Consider the following 22,338-nt stretch of genomic DNA (forward strand, 5'->3'; position numbering starts at 1 on the left):
CATGTATTCTGAAAAATGTATAAGTGCTAAGGGCAAAGAGAAGATACAGAACTGAACTGAGGAGAACTTTTTAGACAGAACTCAAGAGAGAACTCTCTAGTCAGAACTGAACTCAAGAAGAACTTAGAAGTAAAGGAATAGCATTGGGAGTAATATTATTGAGAGTAAGGGCATTATTGTGATGTCAGAGCATGAGGAGAGAGCAAAATTAGAAGGAGAATGCAGAGTGAAATAACTTAGAAACTATAAGGCAACTTAAAATACTGAGAGCTATATGCAGAATGCTAAGGGAAAGAGAAAAAAGAAGCTGGAGAGAGAGAGAGAGAGAGAGAGAGAGAGAGAGAGAGAGAGAGAGAGAGAGAGAACAGGAGGAGCAGAGATCCTTCTCCTTACCACAGTATAGAACAAGTTTTTCCTTAATAGCAAGACAGGCTTAGACTTACTAAAGAGAATAAAGCTTTCCTCTTATAGATTTGGGTTTAATTCATTCAGCAATAAAATGATGGAAGTTTTTTCTTTCTCTATGCCATAAAGATTGGATCTCATTTTTTCATCCAGAATGAATGAGTTTTTTCTGTTCTGATGCTTGGTCTTTTGCTCCAAATGCATATGTAAGTGTGTATGTGTGTGTGTGTGTGTGTGTGTGTGTGTGCGTGTGTGTGTGTGTGTGTGTGTGTGTGTAATTATGTATGTAAACATGACCAAACTGGTTTGAATGGAAGTGTATAAATATGTGTGCATGAACCTGTATATGAATTTATGTGAGTTTATGCTTATTTGCTTATGTAGAAGTTTTCCTTCTGCAACCTTGATTCTCTTCTCTTGGTTCAATAGAAGTTTATTGCTCCAAACTTCCCTCTAGTTTGACAAATGAAAGGCATCTGGACGAAAGGGAAGAGGCTCTAGCAACTAATCCTTTACCCTGCTGTTTTATGATAAGGTGCTAAATGCCAGAGACTGCAGCATATGGCCTCAGAGGAATTCAGAAGGCAGGCCGGATACTGAAGCAATGTAACTTAGATAAAAGATAAGTAAAATTTTTATTATTTTACAGCAACCCTAAATATTTCATAAGACCAAGTCTTACCCCTGCCAATGCTCTTCCCTTCCACTGCCTCAAGAAGAACCAAACAAGAAAGAAGACCACCAGGGCTGGCTCTCAGCACATTCTAACATCAAGTATTCAAAATATAAAACAGTATAGCCTTTTATAGCAGAATGTTTATAGCCAGTGAGAGGGAAAGATCAGAATTTTCTGCTAAATCTGTAAGTCTTTTTATTTCTCCATAATCTGATTCTAGACCCAGTACTGAATCTTGATTGTTTTTATTTTTCCCTCCTATATCTCTACCTTGAGACTTGGAGCCAGTGAGATAGCTCCGTGGTAAAAGCACTTACCTCCAAATTTGATGGCCTGAGTAACTAAACTACCTGAAAATAATATAGGAGGAAAGAATCAAGTCTAGAAGCTTGTTCTCTAATCTCAAAACATGAGCTGTGGCAGATAAGCAAATACAAACACACACACACACAAATATATATATATATATATATATATATATATATATATATATATATATATATATATATAACCTTGAGGCCATTACTTACACAAAATTATTTGAGAAATTATATGCCCAGAAAATCAGTTGCTGAATCATGCTAACAGAAAGACTTAACATTTCTCCAGTTCCTGATTTGTAAGGTACAAAAGAAAGCACAGGACAGAAAGTTTGGTGATATGAGTTTTAATGCTTGTTTTTCCTTATCTGGCTCAATGAGTTAGACAACTAACTTTTCCTCAAACAGTATCTCACCTTGAAAATTAAAGTGGCGCTGTTGGACTGGTGTTAAACTTACGTTGCAGTGGACAGAATGCAGCACCCATGAGAATCCTAGTAGAAAATGTGGGGAAGGTGGATTATCACTGCATTTGATAAATTCTGGTGAGAGTGACACAACAGAAAACTAACATGAAAAAACTAAAACTCCCCAATAAAGTATGATCATTGTGGGCTGGAGAGATGGCTCAGCAGTCAAGAGTACTGATTGCTCTTCCAGAGGTCCTGAGTTCAATTCCCAGCAACCACATAGTGGCTGACAACCATATGTAATGGGATCTGATGCCCTCTTCTGGTGTGTCTAAAGACAGCTACAGTGTACTTATATATAATAAATAAATAAATCTTTTAAAAAAGTATGATCATTGTGTTGTTGACCCCAAGATTAAAGACTCTGAGACATCCTCCCCCACTCCAAGACATGCCTCAAGCAGACACTCTCTGGAATACTTGCCCAGCTGGCTGGAGTCATGGAACCTGAAAAGTTGCTTTTCAGACTCAGGTTTTCCGATAAGTAAAAGAAATTCATGTGAAAATTAGACTAGTCTAGAGGGACTGGGAGGTTGTGTGATAAAACATCACTCTCACCTCTTACATCATTTTTAGGAGGAGGTAGCTCAGAACAGAACTAAGTATACACATCTGAAAACAGATATAAACTGAGAACGAGGAAACTGGGGTAAAGAAGTGAGAAGGAGAAGGGGAAAAGCCAGGTCTAAGAATATAGGAAAGAGGGGTTGGGGATTTGGCTCAGTGGTAGAGCGCTTACCTAGCAAGCGCAAGGCCCTGGGTTCGGTCCCCAGCTCGGGGGGGAAAAAAAAAGAAAAAGAATATAGGAAAGATTCCCTTCCTAATTCCCCATCCCCCAAAACAAAGGAAGAGGGCTCTCTGGTGTTAGAAACTCCTGATGGTTCTCTTTTTAAATGATGACCCCTTGTTTTCTGTTCATTATCCTCAGGTGGCTATAAAGTTTGAAGTCCTTAGTTGTACTAGTCACATTTCAAGTTCCCATAAGACTCATGTGGTTAATGCCTCCCACATCACACAGTCTCAATATTTCTGTCACCACAGAGAATCCTATTGGACAGAAACAACCATTTTATATTTTACACGAGTGACAGAAAAATCACTACAAGTCAAATTCTGTGTGACTCAGAAACTAAAAAACTAAGGACAAAGAAACTAAGAAGAGAAATAACCCACCTAAAAATGGGCTGTGATGAAAAACTGCTTTTCATAAAGATAGTAAATGTTTTAGGTTTAGTAGCCAAGAACAGATGGTAAATATTCTGTGCAGATCCTAGACAATTTTGGCTATATATACCAACTGCTCTCTGTAGCAACTGCTCAATTCTGCTAATGTAGGACAAAAATAGCCATAGAATATAAATAAATAAGTGTGGCAGTGCTCCAACAAGATTTTATTTGGAAAAAAAATAACAAAACAGATGATAGACTATATTTAGCTTCCTGGATATACTTTGCCAGCTCTACTATAAATCATAAAATTTTCACAAAGACACATCCACAACAGAAATGAAAATGCTATCTGTCTTGGTTACTATTCTGTTGCTATAAAGAGACACCATGACCAAGACAACTTATAAACGAAAGCATTGGATTGTTGGCTTGCTTACAGTTTCAGAAGGTGAATACATAACCATTATGGCAGGGAACATGGCAGCAGGTAGCAGGCATGATACTAAAGCAATAGCTGAGAGCTTGCATCTGATACAAAAGCACAAAGCAGAGAGAGAGAGGGAGAGGAAGAGGGAGACAGAGAGGGAGAGGGAGAGGGAGAGAAGGAGAGAGAGAGAGAGAGAGAGAGAGAGAGAGAGAGAGAGAGAGAGAGAACTACAAATAATGTGGGTTTTTGAAACCTCAAAGTAACCCCCCAACTGACACACCTCCTCCACAAGGCCACATCTTCTAATCCTTCTCAAACTGTTCTACCAGCTTCAAACTAATTGTTCAAACACATGAGCCTAAAGGAACTGATAAATCATCACATTCACCTCTACTCTCCCTTCTCTGGGGGGAAAATCCCAGAATGGGAAGGAGGATGCACATCTGCAAACAGATATAAAGGGACAATAAAGGCACTGGAAGAAAGAAGTGAGAAGAGGAAAGCCTCTTATTTAAACTATCAGAGTAGCCTACCAGTCAAAAATCAACTTTATAAAAAGAAGAAGGGGAGGAAAAAGAGGAGGGGGCAGGGGAGGGAAGAAAGAGGAGGGAAAAAGAAGAGAAGGGGAAAAGGGAGGGGGAGAAAGGGGGAGATGAAGGAAAGGAGGGGGAAGGAAGAGGAAGCAGGAGGGAGGGGAGGGAAATGTCTTAATTCTCTGAATACAATGGGCAGGGAGAATAGTCAGGAAATCTGACTGGCAGATGCCTTTGCTGTTGCTCTGGTAGAATATTCTGACAAAGGAGAGTCAAGGGAGAAAAATAATTTTATTCTCAGTTTATTCATATACAGCCCATTATGGTGGGAAAGTCAAGGTAGCAGGAATTGGAAGTATCTGATTGCATCATATCCACAATCAAGAAACAGAGATTAAAAAGTGTGTGCTGCTGCTCAGTTCTTGTTCTCCATTTGTACAGTCATGGAATGCTGCCAGATATAGTTATATGGGTGTTGCCACATCAAGTAATATAATCAAGATAATACCTCAAAGTTGGGCACAAAATGCCATTTACCAAGGGATTCTAGATTTTGTTCATTGACAATCAATACTAATCATTATGCTGACTGTCTTAGTTGGGCTTTTATTGCTGTGAGGAGACACTATGATCATGCCAACTCTTATTAAAAAAAAACATTTAGTTGTGGCTGACTTACAGGATCTGGGATTAAGTCCAATATCATAATGGCAAGAAGTATGCATAGAAGTATGCATGTAGAAATGGTACTAGAAGAGCCATAAATTCTATATCCTAATCCACAGAAAGATACTGTGTACCACACTGGGAATAGTTTGAAAATATATGATCTCAAAGCCTCCATTCAAAGTGACACACTTCCTCCAATAAGGCCAGACTTCCTAATAGTGCCATTCCCTATGGCAAAGTATTCAAACACATGAGTTTATGGGGCCAAAGTTATTCAAACCACCACGTTAATTTTAGTTCATCCTGCCAAGAAATCCTCAATACATTTCAAACTTTCAGTGAGACAGAAAAACAAAAATAAAAAACCCCACAGTGATAATGATAAAAATCCAGCTTGTGGTGATTTGAATATGCTTGGCCCATAGAAAATGGCCTATTAGGAAGTGTGGTCTTGTTGGATTAAGTGTGGCCTCATTGGAGGAAGTGCATCACTGTGGGGAGGGGCTCTGAAGCTCTGCTTAATGCAAAAGAAATAGTTTTCTCCTGTTTGCCTTTGGAACAAGATGAGGATGTTGTCTTTATAAGAGATGTCTTGGTCATGGTATCTTTTCACAGCGCTAAAACCCTAAGACTGAAGTTGGTACCAGGAGTGGGGTATTGCTGTGATGGACCTGACCATGCTTTTGTTTAAAGGAAGGTGAATTTTGCAACATTAGATTTAGAAACAGTGGAATGCTTTATGTAGGGCTTAATGGGCCACCCTAGTAGGAATTTGTAAAACATTGGTGTTGAGGGTGATTTGAATTGTGCGGAACTGACCCAAGATGTTTCATTGGAGAACTTTAGTATGTAGCCTAGAGACTTTTCTCGTGTTATTTTGGTGAAGAATGTGGCTGACTTTTTTGACTTTGTCTGAAAAGTCTACCAGAGACTAAGGTAAAAAGATTTCAATTAATTGCTTTGAGAAGGAAAGTCTCAAAACAGCCTGGTATAAAATTGTGTTGTGAAGTTATTAAAATTCACTCTTCTGATGAACGTTTTGATGAAAAGGAGCAAGCTTAGAAAGGAAAAATATAGAATCTATGGTTCAAGTCAGAAAAGGACACCAGGAAGTACAGTGAAGCTAAATCCTTTGTTCCAAGGGATAAACAGATTAAGGGAGTAGTGACTTTGGAGCAAGATCTCACCCAGCTACCTTATTGTTTATGCATTTGCCATTGAACAAGGAATAATTATATCATGATAACTACTTACTTGGTTGTTATTTTTATTTGGACTTTTAATCTGGATGAACTATAATTCAGAAATGGAGGACACAGGATTTTGATTCAAATCTTGAGGAATATTGACCATGAAAAGCTTAGATCTAGGCATGGTAGCGTATGTTTTTAATCCCAGTAGACAGAGGCAAGGTGATTTCTGAGTTCAAGGCAAACCTGGTACAGAGCAAGTTCCAGGTAAAGAAAATCTTAAGTCCAGGCATGGTGGTACATACCTTAATTCCAGCATTCAGGAGGCACAGCTATGCAGATCTCTGAGTTCAAGGTCAATCTACAGAGCAAGTTCCAGGATAGCCAAGCTTAGGGAGTGAAGGAGTTAGAAAACAAAAAGATTGTGGTAATATAATTAAAACAAGGTGGCCATGTTTCCACTCCAGCAAGCAACAGAACTTGACAGCTTCAGCCATGTGGCTCTGGCTTAAGAGTCACGAATATCTTTTTATTGGATATTTCATTTATTTACATTTCAAATTGTCCCCTTTCCCATTTTTCCCTCCAGAAACCCCCTTTTTCATCCCCCCTTGCTTCTATGAGGGTGCTCCCTCACCCACCCACCCACTCCTACCTCCAACCCCTGGCATTGCCCTACAATGGGGCATCAAGCCTTTACAGGACCAAGGGCCTCTCTTCCCACTGATGTCCTACAAGGCCAACCTTTTCTACATATGCGGCTGTAGCCATGGGTTACTCCGTGTGTCTTCATTGGTTGGTGGTTTAGTCTCTGGGAGCTCTGGAGAGTCTGGTTGGTTGACATTGTTGTTCTTCCTATGGGCTGTAAACCCCTTCAGCTCCTTCAGTCCTTTCTCTAAATCCTCCATTAGGGACTCCATGCCCAGTCCAGTGGTTGGGTATGAACATCCACCTCTGTATTTTTCAGGTTCTGGCAGAGTCTCTCAGGAGATAGTTGGATCAGGTCCCTGTCAGCAAGCACTTCTTGGGGCCATCAATAGTGTCTGAGTTTAGTGTCTGTATATGGGATGGATCCCCAAGTGAGGCAGTCTCTGGATGGCCTTTCCTTCAGTCTCTGCTCCACACTGTCTCCATATTTCCTCCCTTGAGTATTTTGTTCCCCCTTCTAAGAAGGACTAAAGGATCCACACTTTGGTTTTTCTTCCTTTTGAGCTTCATATGGTCTGTGAATTGTATCTTGGGTGTTCTGAGCTTTTGGGCTAATAGCCATTTATCAGTGAGTACATGCCATATTGTTCTTTTGTGACTGGGTTAGCTCACTCAGGATGATATTTTCTAGTTCCATCCCTTTGCCTAAGAATTTCATGAAGTCATTGTTTTCATTAGCTGAGTAGTACTCCATTGTGTAAATGTACCACATTTTCTGTATTCATTCCTCTGTTGAAGAACATTTGGGTTCTTTCCAGCTCCTGGCTATTATAAATAAGGCTGCTATGAACATAGGGAAGCATGTGTCCTTGTTATATGTTGGAGCATCTTTTGGGAATATGCCCAGGAGTGGTATAGCTGAGTCCTCAGGTAGTACTATGTACAATTTTCTGAGGAACCACCAGACTGATTTCCAGAGTAGTTGGACAATTGATGCTATTTAGCTAAAGCTCAGAGATGAGTGGTGATTAAGAAGGTACAGTATCACTTAGGTGAGATCTTCTGGGAAGTCTTTTCTGAGGCATAAAAAGCTATGTTCCAGAGATAACCTAGGTTGTATCTCATGCTCCAGCTGAACTTGGTAATGTGTAAGACTCACCCAGGTAATACTGGTTTCAAAGGCATGAAAGGGCCATGGGGAAAAGTTGAGGCTTGGCATTGTGAGAGGCCAAGGAAGGCCATTGGTGAAAGTGGAGCCTCAGTTGAAGTTGATGGCCCAGGACTGAAAGTGTCATGCAAAAAATTTGAGTCTTGGCACCATGAAGAGAGCTTATGTGAGGCTATTGGTGAAGTCTAGTTTTAGCAGAAGACTCCAGTGAATTAGAGATGCCATTAACATGGGATGATAACCAAGAACAAAAGCAGCAATGGAATTGAGTCAACCAGACTCTAGAGTCTAGAGTGCTACAGAGGGCAGAGCTGGAGAAGTGATCCAAACCCTTTTGATGGAGCCCTGATCCAGAATATCATGGAACAAGAAGCTGTAATATTGAAGTTGTCTTGGAGATCCCTAGATATTCCAGATGCCAGAACCATGGGACACTTGCTGAGGAAAGCTGCTAACAGGAGTGGAAACAGTCAAAAGGAAAGAATTATGCTGCAGTCAACAAAGCAAAAAGGAGTTGAATAACAGACATGGAAATGTAGGGTTTGGAGTTTGCCTAGCAGCCTTATCACCTTGCTTTTGTACAAGATTTACTCACTATGTCATTTTTGGCATGGTAATGTATATTGTGTGATATTGGAGTTAAGTTATCTGCTTTTTGATTTTATAGATGATTGCAGTTAAGTGATTGGATGAATTCCAGAAGAGACTTAGAACTTTGGACTTTTAAACATTATTGAGTCTGCAGTGGACTATGGGACTTTTGAAGTTAAACATATTTTGCATTATGCTATGGCTCGGTATGGCCCCCATAGACTCATATGTTCGAATGAGGCTATGGGTGCCAGGGATTGAAATGTGGTGATTTGAATATGCTTGGCCCATGGGAAGTGACACTATTAGGATGTTTGGCCTTGTTTGAGTAGGTGTAGCCTTGTTGCAGAAAATGTATCACTGTGGGAGTGTGCTTTGAAGCTCAGCCTAGTGAAGAAGATATAGTCTCATCCTGTTTGCCTTTGGAACTCTCAGCTTCTCCAAGGCCATGCCTGTCTAAAAACTGTCATGTTTCCCACCATAATGATAATGGATTGAACTCAAAACTTTTAACCCAACCCCAATTGAATGTTGTCCTTTATAAAAGTTGCCTTGGTCATGGTGTCTTTTCACAGCAGTAAAACCCTAAGTAGTAAAACACAATTCTTTGAAAAAAAAATCAACCAGATGTTCAAAATACTAACCAACTCAACTTTTTACAAAAGGGGAATATAAATATAAAATTTAGAAGTGACAATAAATAATCAAGAAACTAGAATAAAATTTAAACCTCTGAACTGAATTTGTATTCTGTCAAATACATTTGCAAATTTTGAAGACTAAATATTCTAGAAATTATGACTTAAGAAAATTCACCTCAGTAAAGACAGAAAGTCAGAAAAAAACAAGTACCACAGGTAAAAATCAAACCCACAGGACACTGGACCAAATGGATCAGCACTCCTCTGTAGCGTGTAGTTTTAAAAATACCCACGCTTTCTCAGACTAGGTGCTTACAACGGTAGTCCCGCCCAGCCTCCAGGGCAACCTCTAAGTGTCTGTCTGGTCCTCGTTCCTGTGGCTGGCTTGCTAAGCTGACCAAACCATTTTTTTCCCTGAAAATGCCTGGAGCTACCACTTGCATTCCTTAGGCCAACTTTGTGGTGGGCTTCCCTGACGTTATGACTGCCACACTGCCACACAGCTGTGCCCTCTTACTTTCCTACCTGAATTTTCACGAATGGAAAACACCAGGCAGTTCTAACACTTTAAAAACCAGCCAGATCGCACAACAAAGTGCGGCAAAGAATATCCTGCTCCATTTTATTTGGCCTCCACAGGCTTTGGAGGCCTTGAACTATCAGTGCCCTGAGAAACCTACTTGTCCCCAATTTTCCATTTGCCCATGCCTGGTTCAACACCTAATACTCTCTCCTTCTCTTCCTGTCCTGCCCAGAAACTCCCACTTCCATAGCTTTGCCCAGCGATTAGCTTCTACCATCGTTACTAGCCAATAAACAACTAGGGAAATAATTAGAAAAAATAATCAGGGAGCCCTCCCCCCTACACTCCTCCAAGTTAGTTTTGCTTCCATTGTGTCCCCCAACGTTATCCAGAAGAAATCTGGTGTAACAATCTTCACATGCTTGCATTCTCAGTCTTAGAGTGCACTTGTCAAGTGGGTAAGAAGTGGCTTGGACACAGGTCACAATGGCTGCAAGAAACTCCATCAACTGAGGCAGAATCCCAGAATAAACTTGCAGATCTGAATGTGAATCCTGCTTTTTCCGGTGTATAACTTCGTGACTTTAGGCAAGCTATTTATTTACGGCTTCACCATGCCATAGTCCCTGTCTCTAAGTGAGAATACAGACAATGCTTACTTTACTTAGTTCTTATCATGAATTTAAGGCTCTTCCATGGGCATGACAACAAGCACGTGTTCGTCACTAGGCCCCACTCTCAAACCTCACAATAGTGAAGATGTTTAGTGTAAGAGAAAGAAAATGAGCAAAAGAATGGAGATATTAGAAGAAACAAAACATGCAACAAGATTTTTGGAAGGTCCTATGGTTTGGCATTCATCATGCCCTAAAATCCCAGTTGTTAAAGTCTTATCTGTTAGCCTGAGGTGTTGCCGGAAAGCGATGGAACTTTGAGAGGTAGAGTCTAGTGAGAAGAAGGTAGGTTATTGGCAGGTCAGACTTTAAGGGGATATCGGACCACTACGTGCCTTTCCTTTCATCCTGGTCAGCAGGAGGTAAGCAGACCTTTTTCTATCATGTACTGTCATGATGTACAATCTCATACAAGCAGTTCCAAGAAACCAGGAACTGAAATCTCAGAAACAACGAGCCAAAATAAACCCATTCACTTTAGAAACTGATTTGTCTTGGCTCTTTTGTTATCTGTGCAGAAAGCAGACAGTTACAAACTTTAGAAATCTTAAAATGCTATGACTGGGTTCTAAGTGATTAGCAGGCTAAGAAAAGCTTGATCTTATCATCACTGTAAATATTCTTTTTTAAAAAAATGTTTTTGTGGTCACCTCCAATTATTGCAAATTTTCTGGTAATTCAAAGTCTGACAACGTGGCATTGTGTGAAACTCTAGATATGCTGTAGGTAGTAGGTTCTAGATCTCATCACTGTGTTACAGCAAACTGAGGAAATCTAGCTTGGCCTGCTACCGATGAAAACCGTGGTCCCTCATCAGGACAAATCAGATGAGCCCTCAACTAGAGTTTGCCAAACTCAGTTCAGATAAAATGAGGACATGAAGTAAGGGAGGATGAAGTAGTTAGACTGCTACATAAAGTAAGCGTTTAGGAGTGTTGTTGTAAAAATATAAAAAATAAAAATGCTGTCTTTTATCCCCCACTAGGTCCCATATCACAGTGCCCCAAGATATCTGATGGACATCTTAAAACTCAGTCAGCAAAGTGTCTCACCTGCTCTGCTCCATCCCATGCCACTCTACACTGCCGAAGGCCTCTCTCTGAGCCTGGCAGTAATCTCTCTACCTATTTAGTTCCCAAGGCAGGTTTTCATGCCAGAAACACACATTCCAACTCCAAGGCGGCCCAGTGTCTCTAGCTGCCGCACACTTTCTTACACTTAAATTGCTACATGAAAGACCACACAACACAATAACCTTCCCCATTAAAAGTCCAGGGAATTGGGGTGATGATTCCTCCATAACTTCTTCAAGCTGTACATGGGCATTAAGATATCCTTGGGAGTATGGGATGGGAAGAATGAAGCAAATGCTGTAGCTGGAGGTATCCTGACTGGACCCAGCTGAAAGTCCTTGCGACCAGGAATCCAAGTGGCACACTCTGCAAAATACAGCTCTCAAGACAAAAGTTTAGAATCGAGATTTTTTTTGTTTGATTCTCTTGAATTTAGTTTTTCAGGTGGTCTCCCTCTATCAAAATCTTTCTCCTAAAATACTGTGTTCCTTAGTCTGTAACCAGAAAAGTTTGTATCTTGCACTCTCTCCCAGAGTAATAATATAACTATAAAACTCAAAGTCACACCCATTATGAAGGTTAAACATTTTTTTTAAAAAGGAAGTAAGCTAAACAATAGTGTTAAACAATGAGTCTGATAGGCTTTTCTAATGTCATATCAGGAAACTAACCCAACATTCCCATGGAGTCCATGTAAAGAGAATCTGAGCTTCCTGTTGTGGTAAATATCAAAAATAACCACAAACCCTCACTAGCCAGCATCAACGAGCCTTATGACCTTTAGTGGGGTAATTCATAAAACAAACTAAACACCTTCTATCGATTCCAATATCAATAAGCAATATATCAAACCAGGACTTTAGCCCAAAATATATCCATCTGTTAAGCTCTCTACCCAGAGCCACAGATTTTTATTTAACCTTAATAATGTGTAAATATCACAATACTCTACTTGGAGTCAGTGACTAATTTTTCCCTAAGTTCCGAACCGTGGATGAAAATTCCCACGTGATTCGGGTAATCTCTGTACTCTCCTTAAAACAAACTTAATCATCCTCTAATAAAACCTGTCATTAAGAAATAGCTTGTCTAACTAGAATTTCAACCCAAAATTCCTGTGGAGCCTGAAAGACCCTCAGAGAGAATCTTCCCTCAGGAGGGAGATCCTCGAGCCCAATGACCAGTCCGAGTCCACAGGCTGCAATCAGCAAGAGGATTTTTATTGATCAAGATACACAGATATCTGTGGGCGTCTCAGTCAATTCGGAAGACTGGCATGCCTAGCAGAACCAGGGATGGGCTTTTTATAGGGTTCTGGGAAGCAGAAGCAAGCATACAGAAGCAGATGCATGGTTACAGGGGTCAGCCCGGGGGCAAGTTCTCTATAGTGTCTTCTTGGAACATAACGGCTGACTCGGCCTCCCACCAGGGTGTGGGACCTCTCCCGGGGCTTTCCACATTTCTTTCTCATTGTCAGGCGCTCAACCACAATCATCCTGTCACCAGACTCTCCACACATATCCTGCGTGGCAGCCGCTGTGTACTCAGTGTTCTGACCTTTCCCTGAACCAGTCTTCCTAAGTACAGCCTTGTATAATGGCATTACTACTGCTAGGCTGGGGTCTTTCCGTTACTGCTATTAGGCTGGGATCTTTCATTCCCCTCTTCTTTTACTAAGTAATTCTAATCTTAGAATTCTGATACCAAGTCTCGTATTTGGTCTCACCAGTTGTCCTATGTGACTGGTACCATTGTCTCAGAACCATCAACCGCACAGCACCCACTCGATTTTTAACAAAAGCAATTAACCTGTTTGTCACGCAGGGTCTAAAAACTAAAACCAAGAAAATTATTAGTAATGGCCCGGCCATATAGCAGAGATCTGGACACTCTGAACCTATATACCAAGATCATGACTGTCTTTTAGAATTTTTAAACTTATATAGGTTGTGATCCTTGAGGCACAGTCCCAAGAAGTGTTAGGAGTATTAACATATGTAATGTTATATTATTTGTAATAGAAATTAAGCCTATCTCTATATTTTTTTCGATGGAACCCAGGGCAAACATGAAATTCTTGTTTCTAAAGCACACTCTTTAAGTGAGCATTATAACAGTCTCCCAGTCACTTATCTGATGTGTAAGTCTAGGGAGCCTTTTGAAGATCTGAGTGTCCCTCTAGCTCTCATCTCTCAGCCCCAACAGCTAGTATGTGGCTGGTGAGGGTTGAGAATTGACGGCTGTCAGGGTGGTCAGCAGCACCAGGTACGGTCCTTTTTATCGAGGCTCGAGTGTCTGGGCTCCGTGTCATTGTATGTAGCTACAGTCTCCGACCTGGAACGGATGAGATGTCTCGGGGGTCCCCGGAGCATAGGCTGCTGCCAGCTGTGAGCAGATTTCTTTCTGTATCACCTGTGGGTCTTTTAGCCTGGCATATAAATCATTATTACTACGGCATGTTGGTTCAGTAACATCATCTAACACAGTCAGGGGAGCTGAGGCCCCATATAAGATCTCAAAGGGGGGAAGGCTAAATCTGGAAGGGGTATTTCTTGCTCTGAAGAGAGCAAAAGGGAAGGAGTGTCACCCAGTCTGTGCCAGTCTCCATGGTCAATTTAATTTGGTCAGGGTCTCTTTTAGAGTTTTATTTATTTATTTAACCTGTCCTGAACTTTGAGGTCTGTAAATACAATGTAATTTTCAATCGACCTCTAAATACTTGGCCACACCCTGGCTTACCTTGGCAACAAAAGTAGGGCCGTTGCCTGACCAGATTACCTTGGGCATTCCAGACCTGGGGAAGATTTTTTTTCCAGTATCTTCTTGATGATTGTAGAGGCCGGCTCTCATTTGGTGAGGAAAGCTTCTATCTATTCCTGAAAAAGTATCTACAAGCACTAGGAGATACTTGTGATCATATTTTTCTGGTTTTATCTCAGTGAAGTTCACTTTGACTTTTTACTAAACTCTCTAGGTCTCTTTGCCCTGTTTGTTTGTTAAGCATTCACTACTGACATACCTTATATTTTTTTATTGTCTCTCTGGCTAAAATCTTAAAGTCTATTACATATATCTTAACTACTTGGACAAACTTTTTATCTCTTAAATGAGTCCATTTCTGTATTTGGCAAAGTGAGTCTTTTCTTTGTTCTCTGGGGAGTATAGCTTTCCCATCAAGTGTGCCATTGTCCCTTATCTTTTAAGCAATTTGGGCCTTTTCTAAGTGAGGCCATCTCCTAGTCCGATCCTAGTTCTCAGTGGCTGTCTCTTGCAGGCCTGCAACCAAGATAGGCTCCTGCATAGCCATTTTTCGAGCCACTTGATCTGCTTCGTTATTGTCCCATGCCACTGAATCTCTTCCCTCCTGATATCCTGAGCAATGAATAGTACTCATAGTTGTTGGCTTCACCAGGGCATCCAAGAGATGGTAAAGGCATCTGTGGCACTGATGTGCTGGGGGGTTGAGGTTCAGCCATCCCAGATGACAGACATTGTTTTGTCCACCATGGCAGCACCCACTTATCTCTGACCTTCATGAAGAGAACTGTTCCCATCTGTAGACAAGGTAGCCTCGGCTTTCAGCAGGGGTCAATCAACCAGTCGCAGAGGTTTTTTTTCCACCCATGGACTTCTGCCAGTGCTTGACACTCATGTTGCAGTGGCTCCAGGTCAGGATTGGGCAGCAAGGTGACCGGATTGTCCCCAACCGGTGGGGAATCTAGTCCATGGCAGCTGACCAGTGGTCCCATCTTTTGGGACGTTCTATTCAAAGGCAAAACATCAGCCACTCTATCACAGTTTAAGTCTTGGATTGGGTGATAATTGTCAGAGTCCGGCTGGCAGGAATGATGTGTTCCAGGCAGAATGGCACTAAGCCACACACACATCTCCCAGCATCAGGTACTGGTGCACTGAGACAGGTCTTAAGCTCCACATACACAGTCTGTAGATATGTATACACATGGCCTCACCCAGCCATTTTAGCCCACGCAAGCCATTTTGGAAAGCAATTTTCTCATGAGCAAGGGATAGGGGCAGTCAGGGATGACCATGAACTAGTGGGTGGGTTACCCGGCCCACACCAAGGTCCACTGTTCTTCGGGCAGTCCATAAGTTTGTTCGTTGCCAGTAGCCCCTTATACTCAAGGTCTTTGGATATTGGCCCACTGGGGGGGGGGCATAAGAGCACAGCGCATTGGGTCCCTGTATCCACACTTCCCTTCTATCTCTGTATATAGCCAGCACTCTAGGACCAAGAAGCTCTCCAGTGGTCCCTCTTGTTCTTTCTTGACCTTTCTCTGACCCAGTGTCCTTTTTCTTCATATTAGGCACACTGATCTTTAGCCAGGAATTCTCTTCTGTTGCCAGGTACTATCTTCCTAGGTTCTCTAACTACTGTGGCCAGTATATGTTCCTCTCTTGTCTCTTTTTTTTCCCTAGCTTCCTGTTCTTTTTACTTTCTTTCTTCTTTCTCTTCCTCAGTCTCTCTGTCTGTATCTTCTTCTACAGCTATTAGTTGCTGTCCACTTTTGTGCACTGACCCTGAACCATATATCAACCTTATTTTCTCCGCAACTTACAACAACTCTCTCAGTGACTTAGCTGAACCCTTCAAGTTTCTGTAACTTTTTCTTTATATCTTTTTTTTTATTTTAACCAAATTGGTGGGGCACTTTACAGCCCCTCAGAGACCCACCCTTGGAGCCTGGCGGCAGACCTGGAGCACTCCCTACCTTTAGGCATAATGAATCCAACAGGTAGAAGTGAGGGCCTTCTATCTGTGTCTGGAACATTCTTTCTGGCCTCCACACACCTAAAACAGGAGGCTCTCTTGGGAGACAGGTAAGGGGCAGCAAAAACCCTATCCCTCCCCCCCCCAAAGCAGAACTGGGGCTAAGAGGCCCAATTTGGCAGCCGAGAAACCTGGCGGTGTGGAGAAGAGAGGACAGAAGTGGGGAGCAGCAGGCCAGGTCCCCCCAGATCCCCTGAGAAGAGGGGAAGAAATTTGAAGGCACTGACATAGGGACCCAAGGGCTCACTGTCCTCCATGTAACATGACAGGGGAGACACCTCTTCCCCAGGGCCATGAACATGACATAGCCCTCGGGTTGTTAACAGCACAGTCTGCTGGCAAGAGGCGTGGTGGGCCTTGCCGAGGGGCAGGTCCTGGCCCCAAGACACCTCACTAGCTCTCGGGCCTAGGCTGTTTGAGCACTGAGTATACATCGTCCACGCGGCTGAGTTGCTCAAAGAAGGGTAAGAGATCGTGTAACTCAGTGTCACTCATGTTATCAAACCACGAGGCCACTGGAACGGCATTGTCTGGATGAAAGACGTATGAGGCGGGTGAGTTGTCTAAGATTAGCACCCGCCGCAGGTCTCGGCCCAGCCTGCTCAGGTCTTTTACGTAGTTTCCCTGATGGAAGACACAGGACTCTCAAAACAGCCTGGTACAGAAGGCTCCCCACTTGTCCAGCAGATCAGCTACAGGGTTTGCGTACTTGGCAAGACGGGCAGTGAACAACACATACTCAAAGAGCTCGCCCATTCGCTGTAGGAACTCATCTACGTGGGGCCGTTTCAGTACATAGACCTGGTGAACCACTCCATCAATCTCCACTGGGATGATGAAGTCAGCGTTGTTTACTGGCTTGAAGGAGCTGTGCACCAGGGTCTTGTCCAGGTCGATGACAACGCAGATCTTGTCTGAGTCCTGGGCCTTGACCTCGGGAAGCAGGTACTGGACTGGGGTATGCTTAGGGATGGCGCCATTTGGCAGGGGCTCCCCATCATCTCGGCAGACACAGCAGAAGAGAGAGTGGAGGATGCCCCTACTAGGATAGAGAGATGGTTAGAACCTGGGTGCTAGATGCCAGGTGGCTGACAAAAGAATCGTAACCAGTTCACCTGGGGCGCATTTTGACCACAGGGGCAGGAACTGGCTGCTGTGGCATAGGATCAAAGGCACTCTCCATGTTAATGATGACCAACGAGAAAAGTAATCTAATGCTGGAGACTGACTCCTCCCTTGGAATAAGGCCAGCAGATAAGGCAGGCTTCTTTAAAGAACTTCTCTTAATGAGCGCTCTCCTTCTGTGAGCAAATGTCAGTAATTCCTTTCTTGTTCTTGTTTAAAACACTATGTTTTAAAAATTAACCTTGGCTATCAACCAACACACCACCACTAGAGCGGGGTCCACAAAATTAAGTTTCTTATTAAGCATTAAGGGGACCAAGTAAAACTCTTCGGCGAACAAAGCAAACAGTTTCATAATTTTAAACACAGTCGTCAGTCCAAGATTTCAAACATAGTCGTCTGTCCCAAGTCCAAAAACGAAACAAAAGCCAAAAAGATACTGGACAATACCACAAAAAACAAACCAGACAAACAAGACCAAGACAAAGCATCCTATAACCAATTTCCACAGATGTTCAAAGAAAATTAGGACACAAAGAAGACAAACAATTCTAACAGTCAAACAAGCAACAGACAGACACGCCGCGCGGCTTCGGTGTCAAACTGAAACCAAAACTTCAGTGGATCCGGCTCTCTCCTCTCTCCTCTAACCCAAAACCACGTATCCTTCTGATACGGGCTGAGCCCCGAAAAACCGGGCTCCAAACACCCTTGGAATGTCTTCCAGGGCTGTGGGGGAGAAGTCCGAGCTCGTCAGCTCCTTCTCCGGCCCGCCCAAATACAAATGGTCTAGACCCAAGCCAAGTAACTAAGCATTTACAGAACAAGTCACAAAGCAAGACAAGACAGGACAAGACAAACGCTGGCCAGCTTACCTCCCGGTGGGTGGTCGGCAGTCTCTGGGTAGAGGGTCTCCCATCCTGGACGAGCCCCCAGATGAAAGACCCTCAGAGAGAATCTTCCCTCAGGAGGGAGATCCTCGAGCCCAATGACCAGTCCGAGTCCACAGGCTGCAATCAGCAAGAGGATTTTTATTGATCAAGATACACAGATATCTGTGGGCGTCTCAGTCAATTCGGAAGACTGGCATGCCTAGCAGAACCAGGGATGGGCTTTTTATAGGGTTCTGGGAAGCAGAAGCAAGCATACAGAAGCAGATGCATGGTTACAGGGGTCAGCCCGGGGGCAAGTTCTCTATAGTGTCTTCTTGGAACATAACGGCTGACTCGGCCTCCCACCAGGGTGTGGGACCTCTCCCGGGGCTTTCCACATTTCTTTCTCATTGTCAGGCGCTCAACCACAATCATCCTGTCACCAGACTCTCCACACATATCCTGCGTGGCAGCCGCTGTGTACTCAGTGTTCTGACCTTTCCCTGAACCAGTCTTCCTAAGTACAGCCTTGTATAATGGCATTACTACTGCTAGGCTGGGGTCTTTCCGTTACTGCTATTAGGCTGGGATCTTTCAGAGCCCACGTTAGAAGGAATATGAGTACCCTAAAAGACTTTCTTTATAAAGCAGCTTTATCTCTAACTCTCTGAGCTGCCATTACTTATCACACAGCAGGGGACCTACAGCCTGCCTGCCCAGTTTGCTTCTGTGTTTCTTTGTTTAAAGTTCCCGAGCTTGAAACATCATGTGACTCAACATGGCATTGGCCTCCTCTTACTTAAAAAATAAAACTTCCTCTCAACTCTTAGGATTACTAGTGGATTCTCGCCCATCACGCTGGTTTGTCATCAGTTGTAAAATTAAAAAATGAAAAAGCTGTCTTTTACCTCCCTAGATCCTGCATCACAGTGCCCCAAGATATCAGGTAGATATCTCACCCAATATACACACCCCAACTTCGTGTCGGCCCAGTGTCTCTGCTGCCACACACTCTCCAAACTCAATTTTCCACAATAAAGAACACACAACCCAATATCCTCTGATGTAATTGATAAGATATAATTGCCCACCTAAACATTCAGTCCTTAAACATCCATTCCTTAAGGACATTCATAACAACCTGTAAGGGTACAGCGTGGACTCTTAAGGTCAGCCTCCATGTTGGCCTACGGCTACTCTCTTTCTCTCCTCCTGTTTCTTCCTCGCCCCTCAAACTTTTCTCCTGCCCATCCTTCCTTCTCATCCAACGACAGGCCTCATTCTATCCTGTACTGGCCCTCACCTGTATTTTACAAATTAAATGGGAGAAGGTTCTGATGAAGTCAGCTGAGTCCTGAGTACTTGACTAGGCAGCTGACCTTGGAGCAGTGGAATTAGCATTAAAGTACAGATAACTCTTGGGCAAACCACAACAGTCCCCTTCTAGAACAAGTCTTGTGAGATAGTCAACTTGTAAGATAAATGTATACTTCTTATTAATGTAAGTGCCAAAATAAAAATAAAAAACACTTAAAGTAGGAAGGGAATCTCAAATAGGCATGAGTTCTTAGCCTGTGAAGAACCACAGTCTGATGAACTACATTTTCCCACCAATCACATTTTAAGTAGGAATGTTTGGAGAACCTAGTCTCTCCCCCTTGATTGTTCTGTAGTGACCAGTGTTCAGGAGCAATTACAGACAAAGAATTGGTAGCAATTCATAAGACAGCAACAGGCAGGAATAGAACAAATAACAATGAATGAAAATAACTATGCTCTTGAGTGTAGAGCTGGTCATTCATAAAAGTCTCACCTTCAAACTAAACACAAGAAAATGGCTTTAATTGAAGAAAGCACCATGCATGCATTAATAGAACTACAAAGAAACATTCTGGGTCAGAAGAGCCGTTGAGGTTCCCAACCACAGCCAGGATCTGCACAAGTCATGCATATGAAGCATTAGGATGTGCATCTCATGCCATGTGGGCCATGCCCCACTCAGCTCTGTCCACTATAACTCCATCGGAGAGCTCTCTGAGACAAGCACCAGGCTAAGCCCACCCAGTGCTAAGGTCCAGGAGAAGTAATGATGAGTCTGCTCTTACCCACTAAATCTCAGGGTAATTTGTTAGATGGCAACTACTAATTAATCAGAGCAGGGGAGTCTACTCCAGATTCTTCATTTTACCAATAGGAAAGTACAATCTGAAACAGGGTGGTTTCCCAGAGAAGTGTGGGGTGAGTCGCAGGGCACCGAGTGTCGAGACCTTTAAGTCAGATTTCTTTTCTCCTCTCACTTCTCCTTTCCCTCTCTTTCCTTCACCTTTTTCTTCGCTTCTTCCTTCCCTTCTCATTATAACTGTTTATTTTGATATTTTAAACTTACAGGGCAGTTTCAGGAGCAGTATAGGAAACTCCCAAGCCTCTTTCTCAGATTTCCCATCAACTGCATTTCTTACCATTGCCAATGTTCTCTTCAAGGGACACTTCCCACAGAATGGATTCTCACCAAGTGGTTAGTCACCTTCCCACTATCCCAGCAGGGAAGGAAGAAGCATTGGGTACCTGGGAACTGCTGTGTGGGAGGAAAAGCTATGGTAAGATGAGGAATGTTTAAAAAGAAGGCCAGTCAGGGCTTCAGGAAGATCTTAGAAGCGGTGCCCCGAACTAATTAACCTTGCTGAATCCAAGGTGAGCTTGAAGTCTAAGACTCATTTTAAATCCTTACTAACTGAGGGATATTGAGAGTTTCATTGATATCTCCAGTCCTTGATTTTACCCTTGTCTATCTATAGGCAAGATTAAGTTACTCAGTGTGTATGAACAGACTTTGGGAATGTTTAAAGTTTAAAGAACTTTAATAATCTTTAACCCTGAGAATCACCTAAGAAGTTTAACAAAGCCCTCATGGTGAGTCCCTGTGTTAGTTACTTTTCTGTTACTGTGATAAAAGACAGTGACTAGGACAATTCATCAAGGAAAAGTTTATTTGGCTTCTAGTTCTAATGGGTAAGATTCTGTAATGGCTAAGACAGCACGGGAGCAGATGGTAAACATGGCAACAGGAACAGGAAGCTGAGACCTCACATGTTGACCTCACATGTTGAACCAAAGCATGAAGCAGAGAGTGAACTAAAAGTAAATGAGACTTTTAAATCTGAAAGCCTGCTCCCAGGACATACATCTTCTGCTAGACTGCACCATTTAAAGCCCCTCTAATGACTTCATCAACTGAGTGTTCAAATGCCTGAGACTGTGCAGGACGTCTCTCATCCCATCTGTACGTTCTACTCCTTGGATCCCATAGGCCTATGGTAATGACATAATCCAATATGCATTTAGTCCAATTTTGAAAGACACAGAATTTTTTAAAATACAAATTTTAGTCTCTTCTGGGACTCAAGCCATTGCTTTCCTCTCAGAAATGAGACCCATACTTAGAGTGGAGCTGGTAGGCTACCCATTCACTGAATTCTTTATTTTTGCACTCTTGATTTCTGTATTGCCCAGCAATTAGCAATGTAGATAGCTTATTGAATAGGCCATAGAGAGTCTCACTCTCTCTATAACTAGTCAGGCTTTAATTCTGCTGTGGTGGTTTGAATATGATTGTCCCAGGGAGAGGCACTGTTAGGAGGTGTGACCTTCTTGGAGTAGATGTGGCTTTGTTGGAGGAAGTTTTTCTTTTGGTTCCCTTTGATATAAGATGTAGATTTTCTCAGTTCCTTCAGTGCCATGCCTGCCTGGTTAGTGCCATGTTTCCTACCTTGATGATAATGGACTGAACCTCTGAACCTGTAAGCCAGCCCCAATTAAATGTTCCTTAAGAGTTATCTTGGTCATAGTATCTCCTCTCAGCCAATGGAAACCCTAAGACATCTGTAAAGAGATTTTTTATTTTTACCCATCTGCTAGTCTCCCCTATGACAGTTAATATATTAAATAATTTCTCTAGAAATCTATGTGATTGAACATCTGCAGAAAACAGCTCCTACATTGTCACCTTTGAAAAGAAGTGAGAGAAAGGTTTTCTTTTCTTTATTGGTCCTCACAGGGTAAAACGAATACTTCTCTAAATGAGAATAACCTTTCTTTAATTATGTGGTGCCATTTAAGCTCTACTTAGTTCTCATTTTGTAGGAGGTAGTTCTGATACTAATGTTATGTTTCTCAATTGGTTCTTGATTGATCAATAAAGATGCCAATGGACAACTGCTAGGTGGAAGGAAAGAGGCGGGACTTATGGGTCTTCACAGACAAAGAGACACAAGAAAAGGAAAGGGAATTTTGCAATGGTTTGGAGGGAGAAAAGGTGACCAACCATTTGAGACCTTTGGTGGAGCAGCAATAGGCTGCTTCCTGGGGTGGGCA

At 42.5% G+C, this 22,338-nt stretch overlaps 1 protein-coding gene across 2 annotated transcripts; it reads right to left on the reverse strand.

Moving 5' to 3' along the window:
• Positions 1–12,379: 12,379 nt before the first annotated feature.
• LOC148002670 (carboxy-terminal domain RNA polymerase II polypeptide A small phosphatase 1-like) lies at positions 12,380–18,185 on the reverse strand. Of its 2 annotated transcripts, none has more exons than XM_087577240.1 (2): positions 17,971–18,152; positions 12,380–17,009 (listed from the first exon to the last, which is right to left on the reverse strand). In XM_087577240.1, exons 1-2 carry the CDS (start codon positions 18,012–18,014, stop codon positions 16,616–16,618), a joined length of 438 nt encoding a protein of 145 aa, XP_087433366.1. In that variant the 5' UTR covers positions 18,015–18,152; the 3' UTR covers positions 12,380–16,615. The 2 variants fall into 2 exon arrangements, with proteins under 2 accessions (XP_087433366.1, XP_087433365.1); XM_087577239.1 differs by having other exon boundaries at positions 14,311–17,012; positions 17,971–18,185.
• Positions 18,186–22,338: the final 4,153 nt, after the last annotated feature.

Source organism: Rattus norvegicus, chromosome 11 (genome assembly GCF_021556685.1).
Source record: "Rattus norvegicus strain SHRSP/BbbUtx chromosome 11, alternate assembly SHRSP_T2T, whole genome shotgun sequence".
Taxonomy (NCBI): Eukaryota; Metazoa; Chordata; class Mammalia; order Rodentia; family Muridae; genus Rattus; species Rattus norvegicus.